The sequence below is a fragment of the Capsella rubella genome, unplaced genomic scaffold (genome assembly GCF_000375325.1).
Source record: "Capsella rubella cultivar Monte Gargano unplaced genomic scaffold, Caprub1_0 scaffold_4, whole genome shotgun sequence".
Classification (NCBI taxonomy): Eukaryota; Viridiplantae; Streptophyta; class Magnoliopsida; order Brassicales; family Brassicaceae; genus Capsella; species Capsella rubella.
In genome coordinates this window covers 1,957,785-1,973,560 of record NW_006238920.1, presented here as the reverse complement: position 1 = coordinate 1,973,560, position 15,776 = coordinate 1,957,785, and the positions used below count along the sequence as shown (strand labels likewise).

Here is a 15,776-nt window from a genome sequence, read left to right as displayed (position 1 = left end):
TTTAAAAACCAAAATTAAACCGATTTGAGCAAAAATATATATTGACACAGACTGACTTTACCGATTTTATTCGATTTAATCAGTTTTACCCGGTAAAATCTCACTAACCGGAATAAACTAAGGACCGGAAAATTATCCCGGTTGAGAGGAGCATCCCTATCAAGAGTTTGGATTCTTAGAGCAACTCCAATGCAAGTTTTTTAGCAAATTTCTAAGAATTAAAAAGAGAAAAAATAAATAAAAAACATGTAATAAGTTAAGAAATAGTTTTTGCTAAGAATTTTTGAAATAGTTTCTTAGATACATGTGTCTACTTATGATTGAGTGGAGGAAAAAAAGAAAAAAAAAACAAATTTTGTGATTATTTAAAATGTAATGTTTAGTAACTTATTAAAAACTTTACCATTGGAAAGATAAATTTTACATAAGTTTTTAGTTTCAATTTTTGTACTTTTTGTAATTAGAATATTACCAACATACTTGTTAAAAGATTTACCATTAGAGTTGGTCTTATTGGGTTCTACCAAAGTACTAAACGCATAAGGACCGTGGCTTGCAGTGATTGGCTGATGAAAAAATAGAAAATGAAAAAAAAAATCATTTTTTCTTCAATTTTTTGGTTAATTGATTAATTTTGATTAGTTAGTTTAATCATAATTATATTAGGCAATTAATTTTAAGCATCCATTAGACCATTAGTGATTTGCTTGAGTGGAGATGCTCTGATAGTTCGAGACTGTAAAATAACTAAAGCTAAGTCTGGGTTATTTACACGATGACCAGATATTAAACTACAATGTTTTGTACATTCTTCTGTATCCATATGGGCATAGACAGGAAGTAGCTTATTCTAGATAGAGTATGCATCCATACAAAAAGTTACAAGTAGCTACTAGAATGTCTAAATCACACAACAAAGGCAACTTAAAGTGACCTCTTCACACACACACACACAAAAAAAATCATTTCAGAAATGGAACTTATCAGTAGTTAATAACATTGATTCATGCAATTCAATAACCTTAAAAGCATTTTCAGTTGGTCTCTGGTTTCACCTTGGAACAAAACTTAAGAACAGAGCTTCTGTCTGCTTCCCAAACCAGCTCCAAGATGACTGACTCTCCTATCTTCACACCGTTGGCGTTGCAGAACTCTTTCCAACCTCCTTTCAATCTCATTCTCTGGCGTTTCACCTCAAAGGACATTTTGGTAGACCACTTCACGCCGTGTTTATCCAACAGACTCATCTTCTTTGCCTTTTTTATGCCATTAACCCTTGTGAAAGGTATTGGAAGAGTCTGAGAGAGATTCAAACAAGGAGGGAAAGACAAGTATGAAAAAACTGATAAGACCTGTAAAAAAAGAAACTTAATGCCATTGGTGATGAAACTAACCAGATTAGATTCTCTGAGGTTGTAAGGTGTAAGGGTCACCGTCACAAAACGGTTTTGAGATGGTGACAAAGAAGGTTTCCATATCAGTGTACTCTTCACTACATTAGCTTCTGATAAGCCATCTTCTTCTTTTATCTCTCTGGGGGATAGACGTAACAAACCAAGACTCCTTCCTCTTTGGATCAGTTTGAAAGTGAAGAAACTTCCAGCTCTAAGTCCATTAGCCTGACAGAAACTTCTCCATCCCCGTTTGATGTACGTAGCTTCGCATGATGTCTTTTGCTTCAAATCAACAGTCCATGATCTTCCCTTTTCATTAATCAGGATTATTTCCCCACATCTTTTGTCTAGACCATTTGCTCTCACAAAACTCAATGGAAGATTCTGGAAATTCATTACAATACAACATGAGTTTTATCTAATTCAGACCCTAGTATAAGAGTTTCTGTTCGTGTTCAAGAAATAAAAGAGTTAGAATACCAGTGAGTCAAAACGTAGGTTCGAAGTCGTGACTTTAGCCACGAAACAAGAGAGATCTACTGAAGATGTTGCTTCTTTCTTTTTGCTTTGAATCTTCCCTGAAAAAGAAGAGACCAAACCCAACTAATATTAGTTTAACAGTAACACTTACAAATTCGTAACACTAACTGATACTGAAATAATACAACTTACCGAGGTTGTTCTGGTTGTGCAATGACGGCACATACTGACAACAACTAGGTCCCAACATTGTCACGTGGAAACTCATGTCTCTCTCTAGTTTAAAAACAAGGATGTCGCCAATTCGAAGATCATGAGCGAGAGCAAACTCTTTCCAACCACTTGTGAGTCTCTGGCCATCTATTTTCACTTTCCATGTTATTTTGGATACATCTGACCTTAACTCTGCTGCCATCTGTTCATTTCTTCCTCCTATATTCTTCAAGAAGAAAGCCACAGGAATAGTCTGAAACAAGATGCAAATACATAACCAGAAACATTATTATGCTCAATGAGCTTCTCAGAAGGACAGGAGACAAATATCGAAGAAGGAAAAGAGAGAAAGAGAAAGGTTACCAAGAAGCTGTGAAAGCCAGGAAGAAGAGGCTTGAAGAAATGTTGATTCGCCATTATCAAAGCTTCTAAATCTCTCTCAACCTTAAAACTCAAAGAGGAAAGAGTGTAGTAAACACAAAATATAAACACGTAAGGCTTTTTTTGTTTTGTTTTTGAACTAGAGACTGTTTGGTTTCCCACTAGTAAACACTTCTCGGAAGTTGGAACTCGAGAGCTTAAAAAAATAAATAAAACCATCAAGTAATGATTAATATGTTGTTTATAATCATATATCTATTCTTCAGTTTTTTTTTTACTTTTCTTTATATGGCTTTGATATGGAGGAAGCACCTGCTTCTTCATCTTTTGTGTGGCCTTAGGTTGGCTCAAAATCTCCAAGGCATCAATAGAAGACACACATGACCCGTTTCAATACCCTGCAATGTACAGACTTGTAAATTTGCAGAGTGGCTTGGAACATCTCTGCAAGTTGAGTTTCATATGATTTTGGAATTTCTTTGAAAAGCCTTTGGTAACTTGGGAGAGTCTTGGTAAAACACAGGCCCATGTGATACCAAGTACACGGCCTTGCTGATTGAGCTTTGAGAGTTCATGATACATCAATGGGTAACATCAGAGATCACAAAATATATAAACCTAATATCAAAGGTTAGGGTGCTTGTGATCTAATAAAAACCAAAAGCAAGAGAATGTCTCAGGTAACGATAGCGCGATTTTCAGCTTCGCCCTCAACTCGAAGAGTCACAACCGGAGATGTGTTAAGGACCATCACACGGTATTCTCTTGAGAATCTCCAAATGTTGAGTTCGTCGTCCTCCCTTCCAGTATGTACTCCATATTTATATGCAAAAGTTAGATAGCCTGCATTGGTGAACAAGATTGAGTTTGCAGTCACACCACAGCCATCAGGAAGCTCCTTACCCGAGCAGCAGACATTTCCAAAGTGTCCAATAAACAACACACGGTCTCCCAAATCGCTGACCACAACCCATTTACCAGTCTCTGCATCTAGCCTACTCACTCTACATGTTAACCGATTTAAATTTAGTACCTTGGCGCCAGGAAAGGGGTTGAAACTCACAACGAGGTAAAGCTCATCATCACCATATGGAATCAGATAACTGCTTGAGTGTAGAGGCTCAGAAGGCATCATAGAACTCCATTGCATCGAATAAGGATCGAAACTGAAAATGTCCCCGTTATAATAGGCTGCATAAAATCTGCCTCTAAAAGTGACTAAATCCGAGCATGAAGCATTTGAGGTATTCTTAAGCCACGTCCACCTCATTTGATCACTCTTTAACAGCAAGAAATCACCATACAACGAATTCTCCTCCTCCTCCTCCATCCTTGTTTAGAGGAAGAAAAGCCGCGCCTCTGTAACGTTGTGCATAAACTTCAGTATCCCAATCAGTCATTCTGTACTGGTAGCCCAGAGGTAGGATCTGGCAGTCAAGCATGTTCATCAAGGTTGGATCAGAATCTGGGACATTCACTTTCACTGAACATTGAAAGGGGAGATGGAAGCTCCATACGATCCTTTGACTCAGCTCGGCGTATTCCTCCAAGAATATACTCGGATGGTAACGCAGCAGGAGCTTGGACTCTAAAGAGGAACAAAGGGACCTTCTCCAAGGTACACAAATCTTTGTTTTCCAGAGAGAAATCCACAAACGAGGGAAGAGAGTAACTTGGGCGTAACAAGCAAGAAGGAAATGGAAATAAGGTTCGCCACAAACGGCAAACAGAACGAGCATGAACTACATCGAAACAGTAATCCTCCAGTTCCAGTTTCTGTGAGATAAGTTGTAGTAGCTCCTCTGGAGGCTGAGACCAGTCTGGCATCACCGATGACATTTTCGGCAACGGAACTAATAACAAAAGAAACAAACAGTGTTGAATAAATTTTGCAATACTCTAAAAAAAAAACATATGAGCTTAAGTCCACCACTGCAATACCGAGGACAATGATAAGAGACACATACCTGCCGAAATCGAAAGATTAAGAACACTGAAGAAACCAACGATGGAGAAGAAACTTGAAGATCTCAGCGGCTGATTGTTGCGTTAGAAGAAATGGATTTAGGGTTTAGCGAATTCGGGTTAAAATAGATGATTGACCTTTATGTTTTGGGTAGAGTCAGTTTTGGAAAGAGAGAAAGCTATGATGCGTTTTTGAGTATTTGCATTAATATGAGAGTTGTTCATAAGACAATGGAAATGATGTAACATGGCTAGTGGTGTTACAATGTCTTGGGGGAACTTGGAATACAAGAAATAGTCACAAAATGACAGAGATAGAGGTACTAGACATATATACCAAAGATCATATGGCAAGTTTGTTTTGACTTATAATTTCGGAATCCACCCAGAGATGTGTTGTTGGGATCATGATTTTTGCGCTTGAGGATCTCTTGGGGTCTTTTACATCATTTCGGTAGATGACCAGCACATCGAAATCTCTTCCTCGATCCATGTTTAGCAGAAGAAAAGTCACATCTCTGTAATTTGAAGTACAATCTAATGAAGAAAAAAACCAGCACAACGTATACATTAGCGAGATTTTTGGATTAGCACCCAATCCAGAGAGCCACAACGGGAGATCTATTGAAGATCATCACACGATTCTCACTTGACAAACTCCAAAAACCGAGGCTGTCTTCTGCCCTTCCTGTATGTACTCCATATTTGTAGGAGTAAGTTACACTTCCTCCCTCATTGGTGAAGAAGATAGAGTTCCCACTCACACCACAACCATTAGGAAGCTCCTTAGCTGAGCAGCACACATTTCCAAAGTGTCCAATAAAGAAAACACGACCTCCCAATTCGCTGACCACGACCCATTTACCAGCCTCCTCATCTAGCCTACTCACTCTACATGCAAACTGACTAAAATTTAGTTCACCGTATCTTGTGATGATTTTCTCAACCAAGAAAAGCTCATCATCGCCGGCTGGAACAAGATAATTGCTTGAATTCAAAGGCTGCGAGGGCATCAGGGGAAGAAACACTTCCAGCGAATAAGGATCGATTACGACAATATCTCCGTTAAGAAAAGATGCATAAAACTTGCCTCTAAAAGTAACTAAATCCTTACAGGTAGCATCTGAGACGTCCTTAAGCCACATCCACCTCATTTCAGAACTTCTTAACACCAACAAAACTCTAGAGTAGTTAAGGACCACAACAAACTCTCCTCTCCCTCCATTCTTGTTTAACATAATAAAAGCCACACCTCTGTAATTTGTTGACGATTCTTCAGGATCCCAACCAATCATTCTGTACTGATGGCCTAGTGAAATAACCTCGCAGTCTAGCATGTTCATCAAAGTTGGATCAGATCTAGGGACCTTCACTTTCACAGAACACTGAAAAGGAGATGAATTTGAAAGCTCTATACGATCATCTCGACCTATTGCTCCTAAAAAATACTCATCAGCAACAGTAGTTTTGACTCTAAAGAGGAACAAAGGGACCTTTTCGAGTGTACACGAGTCTTTGCTTTCGAGAGTGAACTCCATGAGTGTGGGAAGAGAGTAACTTGGGCGTACCAACGAAGAAGGAAAGGGAAATGTAGATCGCCATGAGCTGCAGACAGAACGAGCATGAACAACATCGAAACAGTTCTTCAGAAGAGTTGAGATAATGAGTAGTAGCTCTTTAGAGAGAAAAGACCAGTCTTTCTTGAACAATGTGAGCTCTTTCGTTGCCATTTTTGCTGATGGAGAAAGAACAAATTAATCGCAGATTAATGGCAATTTGGCAAATTAATCGCGAATTAGGAGCGCTCTGTTTCTAAAGCTTCTACTTGTAGAGAAGAAGATTAATCGCAGATCTAATAGTCATTAGTCAGGTCGGGTTGACTCGGTACGGGTCATTTAATTTAATTTAACTAGCTCTCGTAGTTGGGCCGTTTTAGGCTTTACTATATTCTCTATTTTATGGCCGAATTGGGCTTTGTTATAAACATTTTTCTTTTTTTGTATGAATTAGGCTTTTGATTCTAATTCACAACTCTTAAATATATTTTGTTACACATAAAAAAAAAACATATTTAAGAGTTGTTTTTAAATCAGTTTTTGGGTTTTATTCTGCAAAATCTATTTTATTAGCCATTCATGATTCTTAAAAATATAGATTTTCTAAAAATTATGAAATCCAGATTTTAGAAGATTTTGCTATTTCTTCTTAAAATCCAAAAACCACAAAATGTGGTTTTTTTTTTTTTTTTTTTTTTTTTTTTTTTGCTAAGAATGTAAATATTTCATTAAAAATGAAAATGTTTAGGTTTACAATCATAGATTATAATCCTATAAAAATGGTCTCATGGCAAAAAAGATAAAAACATGGAAGCATAATTCATAAAAATGATCTCAGTCCATCCACTCAACATAGACACGAGGAGTTTGACGAAGTGATAACGATAAAGGTGTTCTTCAGGAGTGCCAAGCTGAAGACGAAGAGCGAGAACAGATTGAAGAAGCCACAATTCTCAAGCAAAAGACGCACTAGAAGCCTTTCAATGGAGGTTCAAGACTAAGCTGTCAACGGCGAAGTTTACAGAGCCCTCGATCACATACGTCCCCGGCATCATGTGAGAGTGGCTCATCTAACAACATCCATGAGCTTTCCTAGAATGAAACCTCACAAACTAAAAACTGCAAACGGTGTGAGCTCCCCCTACCAAGTCCATTCCCCGGAGTCAGCTAGTACAGAGCTAAATACTCATCTTAACACCACACCGTAAGCTATTAGTCTTACTAGCTCCTCTAGCTCACCCAGCAAGCAAAATAACAGGCAGAAACTTTCTGGTACACTAACTTCAACTCACAGCACCAGCAGCAACAAGACACAACCAATATCAGGGCAAAAAGCAAACAACGAAACAAGAAATACCAGTAATACTCACGAAATGGAGATGTTATAAAGAACCACCACCGGTAGCCAAAACATCCCAAAGCAGCAACACCGGAGCTCCTGAAAAGCTCAAAAAGGAGCAGCCAAGACAATAAACAATGCCCAACGCGTCAAAAAGGACACTCTCCTACAAGATATGCTGCTGTCTTCAGACATATTTGACCAACAGAGAAGCGTCCAAACGATCGCCGAGCCTTATTGTCGAGAAAGAAGACCTAAACTGAAGCTTACTAGAAGCATTGTCAAGAAAACCTATCCGAAGGAGAGAAGCTAGAGTGGTGAGGCTTCGACATCTAAACGAGACGAAGTGATAAGCCGAGAAAAACAAACACGACTCGCTCCGAATCAGACATCGAATCCACTCGCAAGGCTAAGCTCCAAAGGACGAGATCGAACCACACGGTGAAGACAGAGACTGCAAAACGTCAAGAAACAAACGCCGTCCTCAAGCGAAATAGACCGTTTGATATGCCGTCTAATCACCGGTTAATGTGGGTCGAAACACGGCGATCTCCGAAGCGCAGAGCTAAGGAGTAATAGAAACCGTTGAAACACGGCAGATCGTCACCACAGCTGTAGCAAAACCGCCGAGAGGTGTTTGGTCCGCCGCTAGGAATCAAAGAGGTGGAGCCAGATCTACAAGTAGATCTCGCCGGTCGAAATTGCGTGGCGAAGAGAGAGGAAATCAAACTCCGTCGTCGACTAGCGAGAGGGGTCAAAACGGAGGAGCACCCATCCACCTCGAGAGGCCGACACGCACGGCGGAGCTCCAACCAAAGCGCCGCGAGAAATCAAGACAAATTCCTGAAACAATCGAGAGCTTCATGCGCAGAACCGAAACGACAAGCAAACAAACAGAAGCAAAAGAGCCCTCTCACGGCGTCGGTCGCAACCGAACACCGGAGAGGCAAGCAAGATAGCGGCTGGTGAAAACTTTCGACGATTAGGTTTTTGGCAATCGCCGCGCGTGACTGCTACCGTTTTTATTTTTATAACGTGAATTGATATTCTTTTTCTATTTTTCATTTAATTACAAAATCTGTAAATGATAAACCAAAATCTATAATCTAAAAACCAAAAACCATAATCCAAAAACCACTAAAAATATTTGAAACATTAATGGCTAGTGTATTTTCCTGAATAAATTTAAAGAATTATGCAAAATTAGTTCCACAACTCTTAAATATGTTTTTTTTTTTGTTTTTAACAACAACTCTTAAATATGTTATAAACATTTTTTCTATGATAAAACTCTGTTTTATTACAAACCAGTTAAATACAGGTTTACATTTATTTTGGTATATGAATAAGAGTGTATATATATATAAATCTTTGAAAAGTGTTGGGAGCTCATCAAAGTTTCAGCTGGCCACATCCTCTCAACGATCCGTAAAGATGTTGAGAGTTTCTAAAACCAATAATGTCTTCGATTTCTATGGATGGTGATACAACTTTGTCTTTGTCAGATGCCATTTCCTTTGAATGCTGGTTTCCGTAAACGCATACACTCAACGATTTCTTTTTCGGTGCGTCGACCTTTACGTATTCGTCGAAGAAATCTATTAACTCTTCCTTCTTTAGCTCTCTCAGTGCAGCCACCTGAAAAACCATAAAGCATAACACAAAGGGATATATGTTATTTGGCTTCAACTGTCCAAAAAGGAGGACTTAAGGAGCATGAAATTATGGAAGCGGTTTGTCGATTACCTCTGCATCTTTGCGGTTAAATTTGAGTGTTCCGTCTTGAATCTCTCCCCAGTAAAACCACGATTCCTCGCTCAAGTTCTTGTGTTTCTCAAGCTTCATATCTATCAACGTTGTTACATTGCTCTGGAAAGAAATTCATGTCAGTTAGTGCATTAATGTTTAATCACATTACATTCTAAAATATCTTGTTGTGTTATCTCACCTTGAATTCTTCATTGCTCATATTGTAAAGTTTACTCTCAAGGTCCTTGAGTAGAGACTCGACCCTCGAATCAATATGTCCAGGACCCTGTTAACAATAAATTCAAAAGCAATTAATTAAAGACATATGTATGCAAAATCTGTGTGGCAAGAAAGATTGGTAGTTTGGTACCTTGACTGAAGATTGGATGATGAAATGTAGACCATAGACACCAGAGTCGTTTCTGAATCGCAGGAATGTACTTATGCGTCAACAAGAACTCAGTAACAGTCAAACGTATGAGAAATTAATTCTTATGTACCTTTGAGAAAGTGAAGTAATGTAACCAAGTTGCTCAACTGATCTAAGCTGGTGAAAAGTGGCTTGCTTTGCAATAAGTTCAAAAATCTGAAGTTTGATATTCATGGAAAATTCATCTTGATGAACCTGTTCATGGCGAACCAATTCCGTTAGCAAGAAAACCAAGGTTTAGAAGAGACCTGAGTGTAAGTACTAAACACTACGAGAAAAGGTTTACAAGTACCAAACCTGAGTATACCGCTATGTTCAAAGGCAAACTAATAATCTTGACACAAATATACCTGAATGTAATGAACTAGAGCCGAATTTTCATCGCTGGGGTTCGAGCCTTCTTGATGGTAGAAGTACTTCATGCATGTACTGAGCTCTACAACCCTATTTGTCAAGAACTGGGATGGAAACAACGGACGACAAATAGGTTTTGGTTCGTTAAAGAGAACATCTTCGATATGCTTAACCATTGACTCAGCTTCGTTCTTGTCAACATTTCCTGAAATGAATGTCTTATATTATATGAAAAAAGGAGTAAAGACCAAATACTATCATACAACATGGGTAATGTTGATACCTGCTATATAGCACTCAACAAATGTCCTTGATAACAACATTGGAACGAACTTAGCCAAGTCTTCAGCTTCCAAATGAGAAAGTGTATCTAGTTCCTCTGTCCAAGGCCAAGAGTGTTCTTGTAATATTATCGAGCAGTAACTCATTGCTTGATGATATGGTTGCCAGAATTTGTGGTTTCGGTATGCCTTTGTGATCGTTTCCTGTTTCAAGATAGGGAAGGATAGAAATATGGATTCAATAAATCTGGTAACAAGCTTATTGTACAAACTCCAAAAAGAAGAGTTATTATGCTACTTAAGAACAAATCTACTAACAAGATTACCTTAATAACTAAAAACCTGTCAGGTTTTACTCCGAATTTTGCTATCTTTTGAATGACAGCTTCCAGCAAGATTCTCAATTTGTGATTAAAGCCAGAAAGATAGAGCTGGAAATGAGAAACAGTTAGTCAAACATGAAAAATCACTGAGCAAAAGACATAAGAAAAATGTCAAAAGAAAATTATACAAACATACCTCAAAACCATTGTCCGAGAGACTTATTCCATAGCGAAGACCAGCAATTCGAGCATAACAAGCTGAAACATCAAAGTACAGATTGATCGAAGATAATAACAAATAACACCATAGTTGAAAAGGAAATAACCGAAAGATGTGTGTCTCTATATATCAAATCTTACCATATTCATTCAAATAGTCCGTCAGCAACCAAACAAACATATTTGAAAGAACTACAGCATCGGGAGAGGTGACTGCAAGGGGGCAGTTAAATTCCATCTTAACATATGCCTTCGGTTTGAAGAACTTTGTATCAGGTTTATACCACAATCTTGAGAATGATGTCTCTCTCAACAAAACAGGAAATATCTCCTGATCCATAATTTGGTTATGTGACATAAGATTTCTGTTTCACACATTAAACTTTAAATGTTTGTTGTACATTGTAACTAAAGTGATAGAACTAAACCTTATCCTTAAAATCCTTCAATGAAAAATCTGTAGGAATGAAGACATTAGGTGTTGGTAGAAGCAGGTTTACATCAGGGGAAGACTGAACCCACTCCTGTAATTGTTAACAAAAACCAAAACTGAACTTCTTCTTATAGGAAAATATTAAATCAAAACAGAATATAAATGCAGAGGAAAATAAACATGCAATTATATAATATGATCTTCAGGAAACTAATATATCAAAATCCAACCTGAATGGTGAATTTGGTTATCTTCTCAAGAGAATAATCAGTGTTATACCATGGCTCAACCTTGTTTGTTTTCCCTTCAAATTTAGTTGATTCCCAAAAGATTCTACATAAATAATGGCACTAGATTATGCAACATGACAAGATTTTGATGCTTCGTGTAAACTCTACGAAACACATTGTTCAACATACCGAACATTACTGGGAGAAAGCTCATCGAAAACCTTTTCAACACTAGCTGGATTAAATTTACAAGGCAGTGATGATCCAACCAGCCAATGCTTCATTGGGTATATCTGAAGCAATCATTTCCAAAGGACACATAAGAGTTTTTTCTTTTTTCAAGTGAAATTCATAGCCACAATACCGAGTTTCTTAGTAGTGCTTGATGAGATTGTAAGAGTAAGCATATAAGTCCAAGTATAGACTGAGCAGAAATAGATTTCACAGCTGAAAATAGTTCTAGTACCGTCATATTCATTGAAATACACGTCGCATACGAAATTGCGTGTGTTTTGGCTTTGTAATGAAACTCTGCCTCAGAGATAGCTGAGAGCTGCAATAACAATGATTCAATAAGAGTACTAGCTAGCTAGATTAAAAGCAGGCAACAGCAGAAAAAAATAGAAACAGTAACTAAATACCTCATCGAAAATCCACTGAGAAACACCAGACTGTTGTAAATGCTTAATGTATATGAACAACAATCCCAAAATATCTTCCATGTGCTCTGTATACAAAGAACATAAACAAAGCACCAAAAACTATCAGGTACTGACTACACAGCAGGCAAAACATTACCATCGATTCAACATATAAGAGATTGTTGCGAGCTTGCATAGACTATAAATTAAAATAAAAGACCTAAGAAAAATACATAAACCCACCATGGCCAGTATCAGTAAGATCAATTATAACATTGAAGAAAGAATACTCCATAGTCCAGTTTCTCTCGCCAGCATACAGTCCTGTTGCCCAACCTGTGGAAGTATTAAGAAGAATTAAACTAGATTACTAAATAAAGAACTGTTGATACAAAAAAATTTACTAGACGGCCTAAATAAGTTATCTCTAATATTCACAAATTTCTAGTGACAACCTATCTTCTAAAAAAAAGTAAGATAAAATTTAAAACCCAGAGATAGAGAGCTGAAGACTACAACAATTTTTCGATCCATTATTGCGAGCCAAAACATATATAATTAGTTTGGCCCTTAAAGAAAACCTACCAAGGATTTTTAACGTATGAAACAAACTTCCTTCTCCTTCATGACCAAGTAGACGCCCAACGTACATGGCTGGTGCTTCTTCATAGTGATGGATGGTAGGAGTTATAGGCCAAGAAACAGTGAGCTTGTGACCCTGCTTTATGGGAACAGCCTTCACAAGAACCTAAAACCAAATGAAAAACACAGCCTTAGCAACATGTTAGCATGAATATGTCTTCATTTCATATAAATGCTATAGTTGAAATAATGAACAAAACCTGTAAATGGTCATGAGTACACGGCTGACCAGGAAACCTAGGGATATCTTTGTTGGTGTTTCGAATTTCCTGGAACAACTCTTCCACTAGGCCTTGAGTTTTATCAAGGCATTCTGAAAAAAATCCAGAGCAAAACAAAAAAATGTACAAATGTTAAGTATGTTAATACTTTTGTTTTCTGAAATTAAAAGAATTTTTGCTTAGCTCCAAAACCTACCTTTGCCATATATAACCAAATGCATAATGTTGGCAGAATAGTGTTCATCATAGAATTTGATTAGTTCACTTCTTGTATCTATTCCTTTTGCTTCGGGTCGTACATGAAGAGTATCCATGTTACCTAATCAAAGTTATCACTTTCTTAGCATTGAGAGAAAAAACAATTAGTAAAGACCATGCACTGATGTTTCCTAATGGACGCAAGCCAGCATCAATTAAGGATAGATAATATTAGAACATGAACCTGTGTTAAATTTGTGATATGGATGGTCTTCTCTACTTAGATGCTTCTGTAACTGTGTCAACGTAAAAGAAAGACAATGCTAAGTTAGATACTATATAAATACATATCAAGAGACTTGTGGAATTTAGATATAAAGTACTACAAGTTCAAAGAAAAAACCTTAGTGTTCATACTTAAAATAATCTACTTTTCCTTTCTATGAAATAAACATATTTAACCATATAACTGTTCTTTAGAGCAAGGGAACATACCTGGTTCATACGCCAAGGATCAGACAACAAGTTTTTCTGATTCTCTGCATGAAAGAGATCGACCTCATTAGATTTACCAAACAGATCTCAAAAGGAGAGCTATCAAGAACGTGTAAAGCTAACCAGAGTCGACAGCCTTTATCTCTCTCATGGTGGCATCAGCAGACATCAATGGTTTGATAAAGAACTGTGCAAACCTGGTCATAGCAATCACTAGTAAAATTAGACACAGTCAAAAGGCTTCATCGATCAAGAGAGAAAAAACAAAAACAAAAGAACCTGTCCAAAGCTTCATCAAAAGAATCTGTATTGATATCGAAATGGTAATTTGTATCTTCACTGGCTGTATAAGCATTTCTGCTCCCTCCATGCTACATAAAAAAAAACAGAGTTACAATAAGCACTAAGCACATCCCTAAGTTTCTTACAACTGATGCAAGAATGATCAAGTTTGTGTTCCAAAGCTGGAGAAGAACATTACCTCTGCTATGTACTTGGAGTAACCATCTTCCTCTGGATACTTTTCACTTGCATAAAATAGCATATGCTCTGAATCATCACCATAAAAAAAAAAAAAAAAAAAAAAAAAAAAAAAAAAAAAAAAAAAAAAACCCGCCAGCACAAAATCAGATGTTATATATACAGGAAGCAAATCACTAAAAGAAACTGGGATAGGAAGTAGTAGTACCAAGGAAATGAGCTAGGCCTTCCAAACCGTCCGGGTCAGAGAATGATCCAACGCTAACATTCATCGAAGCAGCACACTAAAAAAAGCAAAAGACAAGTAGTAACATGTCATAAAATGTTCAGAACCAAAGCAAGTTATAGTGTCTCGTGTAAAGATTTTTACCAGTTGAGCTATTACCATCGAGCTGAGCTTACCTTGTCAGTCTCAGGGTCACTAATTAACAACACCTCGAGCGAATTCTTAAGTACAATCCTCCGATATTCTCTGTTATCGGTTCGCGGCTTTAGTATCTCTTCAGCTCCATCAACCGCCGCCTTCTCTGTTCCAACAGCCATCTTCTCCGATTCAGTTACTTTGGGATACTTTTTTTAAGTCTACGCTGAGTCTTCTTCGCTCTTATATATATGAAATGTCGTCTTCTCCGAAAACTTCAGAGACTGTCGTAGACTTAACGTATGATTAACTATCAACGGTGCATGTTTCTCAAAGTATTACAGATCCAACGGTGATTACTTGTGATAGTTATAGTCTTCGCTAGTCTCTGAGTCTTCGCTAGTGATCTTTGTATTATTATTATTCGTCCAACGTCTTTCGACTTTTGTCTCTCTCTAATCTAGTGTCGTCATTATCCACTGTGTTAATTTGGTCAATGCCAAGTTGCTAATTTGTTGTTAAAGTTTATACAATAGGGGACTTAAAAAGAGTAGTTGAATATGATAACTATGAAAAATAAATATTACTATTGAGCCCAATTAACTGTTGTCATAAGTTTTCATCAAATAAATTTTGTTTATTTGACGCTTTAATCTTTTATTATATTGTTGTTGTCAAAATAAAAACAAAAACAAATATTTCCCTAATGAATTTTCCATGACTTTTGATTTAAATGTAAGCTTTAAAATATGATTGTTTTGGCTTTCCTCAAAGTTTTTTGTGTAGCCACTAACCATAGAGTTAAGAGCATCCTTATTGCAAGCCTCTTAAATAAGATACAAAACACTATACTAAGATTGTTTTTCCAATTCTAAGAGGCTTGCAATAAGGATGCTCTAACCCAATTTAATCGATGAATGACTTGTATTTAATACTTGTCTGAGAATAACCGCCAAGCAAGTGTACAAGGTTTTTATTATTGCTAAGAAAGTTGGAAAGGAGGAGATTACCTCTGCATCTATGTAAATTTGAGTGTCCCAGTGAGAGTCTCTTCCCAGTAAAACCAGGATTCCTCATCCAAGTTCTTGTCTTTGTCGCCTTCATGTCTATCAAAGTTGTAACATTGCTCTAAGGAGAAAGCCACGTCAATTAGTACATCAATGTCTGTCTCAAGTCAAGCAAACTTCATGCCATCTTACCTTGAATTCTTCATCACTTATTGTAAAGTTAACTCTCAACTCTCAAGGTCCTGCGTAGCGACTCGACCTTGTTAACATTCGAATCAATATGTCCAAGAACCTTATTCATAATAAACTCAAAGGCAATTAAATAGATCCGCATCAACTATATATCCAAAGTCTGAGTGGTAGAGAGGTAATATAAGTTGGTAC

The 15,776-nt window shown here is 37.3% G+C and overlaps 3 protein-coding genes and 1 pseudogene across 3 annotated transcripts; all 4 read right to left on the bottom strand.

Moving 5' to 3' along the window:
• Positions 1-1,034: 1,034 nt before the first annotated feature.
• Positions 1,035-2,361, bottom strand: LOC17889857 (B3 domain-containing protein REM14; the record flags this gene model as incomplete). The annotated part of the gene is made up of 4 exons (XM_023783801.1): positions 1,035-1,298; positions 1,395-1,778; positions 1,875-1,972; positions 2,067-2,361. Coding segments are annotated over 4 exons (1,041 nt in total), but the record flags the coding sequence as incomplete, so codon positions are not given.
• Positions 2,362-3,044: 683 nt separating this feature from the next.
• Positions 3,045-4,511, bottom strand: LOC17890350 (annotated as a pseudogene).
• A 160-nt stretch (positions 4,512-4,671) lies between these two features.
• On the bottom strand, positions 4,672-6,222 carry LOC17888994 (F-box/kelch-repeat protein At1g64840). Its single transcript, XM_006295643.2, has one exon. It carries the CDS (start codon positions 6,161-6,163, stop codon positions 5,021-5,023), a length of 1,143 nt encoding a protein of 380 aa, XP_006295705.1. The 5' UTR covers positions 6,164-6,222; the 3' UTR covers positions 4,672-5,020.
• Positions 6,223-8,615: 2,393 nt separating this feature from the next.
• LOC17889182 (insulin-degrading enzyme-like 2) lies at positions 8,616-14,583 on the bottom strand. Its single transcript, XM_006296355.2, has 26 exons — positions 14,427-14,583; positions 14,233-14,308; positions 14,026-14,093; positions 13,824-13,915; positions 13,668-13,741; positions 13,545-13,588; positions 13,294-13,345; positions 13,048-13,170; positions 12,831-12,943; positions 12,574-12,736; positions 12,232-12,324; positions 11,989-12,074; positions 11,814-11,900; positions 11,537-11,640; positions 11,348-11,450; positions 11,113-11,208; positions 10,826-11,015; positions 10,662-10,723; positions 10,469-10,573; positions 10,145-10,346; positions 9,858-10,066; positions 9,578-9,702; positions 9,448-9,499; positions 9,277-9,363; positions 9,075-9,197; positions 8,616-8,966 (listed from the first exon to the last, which is right to left on the bottom strand). Exons 1-26 carry the CDS (start codon positions 14,565-14,567, stop codon positions 8,721-8,723), a joined length of 2,916 nt encoding a protein of 971 aa, XP_006296417.1. The 5' UTR covers positions 14,568-14,583; the 3' UTR covers positions 8,616-8,720.
• Positions 14,584-15,776: the final 1,193 nt, after the last annotated feature.

Bases quoted from the DNA above. Each gene is read 5' to 3' on its own strand.
- LOC17888994 (XM_006295643.2), bottom strand. From the start codon at position 6,163: ATGGCAACGAAAGAGCTCACATTGTTCAAGAAAGACTGGTCTTTTCTC.
- LOC17889182 (XM_006296355.2), bottom strand. From the start codon at position 14,567: ATGGCTGTTGGAACAGAGAAGGCGGCGGTTGATGGAGCTGAAGAGATA. The intron at 13,916-14,025 runs GTAATGTTCTTC...TTTTTTATGTAG, and splicing joins ACTCCAAGTACATAGCAGAG to CATGGAGGGAGCAGAAATGC. The intron at 13,589-13,667 runs GTTAGCTTTACA...TCTTTCATGCAG, and splicing joins GATAAAGGCTGTCGACTCTG to AGAATCAGAAAAACTTGTTG.